The sequence below is a fragment of the Zingiber officinale genome, chromosome 8B (genome assembly GCF_018446385.1).
Source record: "Zingiber officinale cultivar Zhangliang chromosome 8B, Zo_v1.1, whole genome shotgun sequence".
NCBI lineage: Eukaryota > Viridiplantae > Streptophyta > Magnoliopsida > Zingiberales > Zingiberaceae > Zingiber > Zingiber officinale.
In genome coordinates, this window is record NC_056001.1 from 65,254,599 (window position 1) to 65,258,641 (window position 4,043).

The window sequence follows — 4,043 nt, forward strand, 5'->3', positions numbered from 1 at the left end:
ATGTTGGATTCGACGGGGTCCAATCCATGATGTTGGCCTTCAGATTATAATCAGTTGAGTATTCCTTAATAATTTATTTAATTAGCCTAATCACTAAAGCCTTGATGGATGAACTAGTGATTGTATTTTTTATTGGACCGGTTCCACCTCTTGCTCTACCTATTAAGAATTAGAGTTTGTTGTTATTATAAATAGGTACTTAGGTCTAGCCTATTTAGATGCTTCTTACGTACTTTTTATACACGACTTACGGCAACCCTTAGAAATACACACAGGAATCCATCTTTCCTCATAGAGCGAAAGAGGTGAAGATCGAGTCTTCAATTATGTCAGCGCTCAACACAAGTAATTCTTATTCTCTAAATTCATTTATATACTTGATAAGATCTACTTTACGATAGAAATCTTAATTATAAAATTAAATTTATGTCACATTTTATCGTCTTAAAATATTTCTAATATTTTTGTCTTTGGAATATTTATGAGATTGGTGCAGTTTCCTTGTTGATTTGATGTAAGCAGCCATCAATATCCTTTTCTATTGTTTTTCCATCCAAAGGTTTGGATAATTCGTATTTTATTTAATAATAACTGATAAAATGATTTTATATGATAGGACTAACCTGATATATTATATATAAAGCCATCCTGGTCTCCTAGAGTTGAGGTCCCGTTAGAGAGTAATAAATTTACTCTTTTTATCTCTGAAATACTTAACAGTCGTCTATAACGACTGTAACAGAGAGTATAATCATATTTACTATAATATAAAATAATAATAAAATAAATATATTATTATTTTATATTTAAATAAAATAATGTGATATATTTTGTAAAATTGTAGGTAAGACGGGGTCTTTTGGTGGGCCTGTAATAGCTAGCCCATCAAAATATTTGTCAGCCCAGGAGTGGACTTAGCTGCACGAAACAGTCATGTGAGCAATACGTCGAACACACGGCGTTCGCTCGCTCACCAGCTGCAGAGTACGCCTCTGCCACCACCACCACCACAACGTCCTCTCTCCACTCGCTCGCACGTACGCACGCGTACAATCTCTGACGGTGATCGGACGCCGCGCCCGCACGGCCGCTCTCGCCTCCACCACCTCCTCCATCGACGAGACGCCGGCCACCTGCCGCTCGTCCTCGCTCCGTACCGGGCCATGCTCCTTCACCGAAATCGCCCTCTTCGGCAAAGAGACGAGCCGGTGCTGGTGGTGGTGGTCCCGGTGCAGTCGAATGGTCCACGGTGATTAATGTTACCTTTTCCAGTAACAGGGGACCTGTTGTGGGATGGTTGGATCGTTTATAAAAAACAATTAGCATAAACAATTGATGTTAAATAATATTTAACTTGCGTTCGAATTAAACTGCGATCAGTTTTAAGAAAAGGCATCAGCATCTGCGCGTGGCAGTGGCAATGGTAGTTCCTGGAAGAGAGAGATAGGGGAGGAGGAGGAGGAGGAAGTTGACAAAGAGAGTTAAAAAGGCGAGAGAGGGAGGCTTCTCCTTTGCATTAACTTACCATGGATTCCTTCGGCTTCCTAAAATACTTACGCAGCAGCGGAAGCACCGGCGAGGCCGGCTCTGCTGTCGCTGCCGGAGCCGGATCCACCATCGCCGCCTCCGTCCTCTGTTCCTCGGATGATAACGAGGAGGAGGACGATGGCGGGGACGACGACGGGCCTTTCTTCGACCTCGAGTTCGCTGCCGTTTCGGACGGCGATGAAGAGGAGGGGGAGGAGAGGAGTGCCGAGGAGGTGAATGGCGCGGGGGAGGAGATTGAAAGGGAGTTTAACTTCGCTGTCAGCTCTAGTGGAGGCGGCGATGAGGTAGGCTTTGACACTTTGTCCCCCTCCCATGACTTGCTTTTTAAGGGAAAGCTCGTGCCTTTCGACCCTTCCTCCGTCGTCATCGCTGGCGGCGATGTTTCCGAGGCCGATCCCAAGCCCCAGTTTCCAGCGTATTTCCTCCGGACCGCCACCAAGTTCCGAGTCTTCTTGCTCGGACTCCGCAAGCCGAAGCTCTCTCCGGCGGAGGCCGAGCCTACGTCCGAAGCTACTGCCCCGATGGCGACGGCGGCTCCTAAAAAAGAGCAACAGCAGCAAAATAAGTTTTTTATCAAGTTCAAGGTGGTCGATGCCCCCTTAGTCTCTTTCTTCTCAAGGGACGGTGGTTCCCGGAGCTACGGCGGAGGCCTCCGAGCAGCAAAGACCCCGACGGAGGAGTCAGCTCACATCGCCGGCTCACCCACCACGGAGGCAGAGAAGAAGCTGGTTCGAGAAATGCTACAGAAATATATCAACAAAATTAAGCCGCTCTACGTTCGCGTCTCGAGGAAGTACGCAGAGAGACTGAGGCTCACAGGCCATCTACCTCCTGCTGACACGGTGGCGGCGGAGCCGGTCGCTCTTGTAGCCGAGGAGACGGAATCCGAAGTTACACCACCACCTCCACCATCACCAGCGGAGGAAGTAGCTCCGCCACCGACTCCGGCCGAAGCAACGCCGGCGCCTCCACCGCAGCCTGTACCAGCTGTGGTCGCAGGCGGCGGCAAAATTCTAGCAGCAGGGCTAAGAGTCGTCTACAAGCGGCTTGGGAAAAGCAGGTCCGCGTCGGCCGCCGTGGCGGCCGTCCCTTCGCCTCCGCCGCCGCCGCCGCCTCCTCGTCGGCGCGATGACTCGCTCCTCCAGCAGCAGGACGGGATTCAGAGCGCCATCGCGCACTGTAAGCGCTCGTTCACTGTCGCCGACCAAAGTACGACGCTGACATATCTCTTACCCCACCTCTTTCTTGAACAGCAGATTAACAATCCATCGCAATCTTTTCAGGTTCCGAGTCGCCGCTTGCGCGATCGATGAGCGATCCCGGCGAAGGCAGAGCCGACCGGAATGACGCATCATCCTGAGCCCTCGATGCTCCTTTTTTAGTTCATCATCCATCTCACAATCTGTCCGTGTGCTATTAGTCTCCATGTAGGAGAAGAGAGAGACTCCATCTCTTCATCCCTCTGTTGATTGTAATATGTTAATTCTTCCCATGAATCACAAACTTTGTGTTATGATGCGGAAGTGATGGCAAAGATCGAACTTTCTCCTCAGAATGATAAACATAATAAGTTACGGGGAAGATGTGAAAGATCTCCATTTCCATGGCATCGAGAAAGCTGCCATCATCTTTGCCCCAATCTCCGTTTCTGTCCCATTGCACCAACACTTGTGTTTGTGTACCATGTCCTGTTTCTTGTGCGCCAATCTCTCTCTCTCTCTATGCTTTCCCGGCGTGGGTGGGTTTGAGGTACCTCAAAGTCCTCTCTGCTTTTTGGTGTTCGAGCGAGAGAGAGCGAGCGAGCGCTTGCAAAAGGTTAGCTTTCCTTCAATTCTTCGTCGCCTTTTGCTCGCTTCAAGGTCTAGGGTTGGTAGATTTTTTTTATACAGATATATGTAGGAATAGCAGATATTGGCCATGCCCGGATCACACCTCGTTCTCCGTGATGTAGTTGCTGCAGCTGCTTCTGGACGTGAGCTCTCGCTCGTGCTTTTGCTGGGGAGAGTCTGGTACGTCTGGCCACTGGGTTTGTCTGCCCGCCACGCACATGAGGCCTGCCACAGCGCGACTCTCCCCTGCAAATGTTGTTTACTTCGCCATTAATGAGCTGCTTTGGAAGGGGAAACAGAGGACGTCCACGACTGTTTCGCAGTGAGAAAGTGAGCGAATCCGATGCTCTCTTTTGCTCGCCTGACCGGGCCAAATCAATCTAACACACCCGATCCATGAAAAATCAAATCAAACCAAACCAAACGGATCAAAAAACAAGGTTTCTCCAATATTTGATATGCCGAAAGGGATGGGTGTTTGTGATTCAAAATTCATAATTTTGATTTTGCTTTTTTATTCAACTAAAATTTTAAATCAAAATCGAGGCTCCGATTTTTCAAATCTTCATAATTAATCTTGCACAAACATATTCTATTTTATGGTTAAATCATATTATTTGATTTGATGTGGAACTAACTAATTGAGTAATCTGTTGAATTGAATGC

The 4,043-nt window shown here is 47.8% G+C and overlaps 1 protein-coding gene across 1 annotated transcript; it reads left to right on the forward strand.

Moving 5' to 3' along the window:
* Positions 1-987: 987 nt before the first annotated feature.
* LOC122014561 (probable membrane-associated kinase regulator 2) lies at positions 988-3,061 on the forward strand. The gene is made up of 2 exons (XM_042570819.1): positions 988-2,757; positions 2,832-3,061. The coding sequence occupies exons 1-2, from the start codon at positions 1,527-1,529 to the stop codon at positions 2,906-2,908; spliced, it is 1,308 nt and encodes a 435-aa protein (XP_042426753.1). The 5' UTR covers positions 988-1,526; the 3' UTR covers positions 2,909-3,061.
* The last annotated feature ends 982 nt before the right edge of the window (positions 3,062-4,043 follow it).

What these genes read in the sequence shown, in the direction of transcription:
- LOC122014561 (XM_042570819.1), top strand. Translation starts at nt 1,527, where the DNA reads ATGGATTCCTTCGGCTTCCTAAAATACTTACGCAGCAGCGGAAGCACC. An exon ending in GTTCACTGTCGCCGACCAAA is followed by an intron (nt 2,758 to 2,831) that starts GTACGACGCTGA and finishes CAATCTTTTCAG; the next exon opens with GTTCCGAGTCGCCGCTTGCG.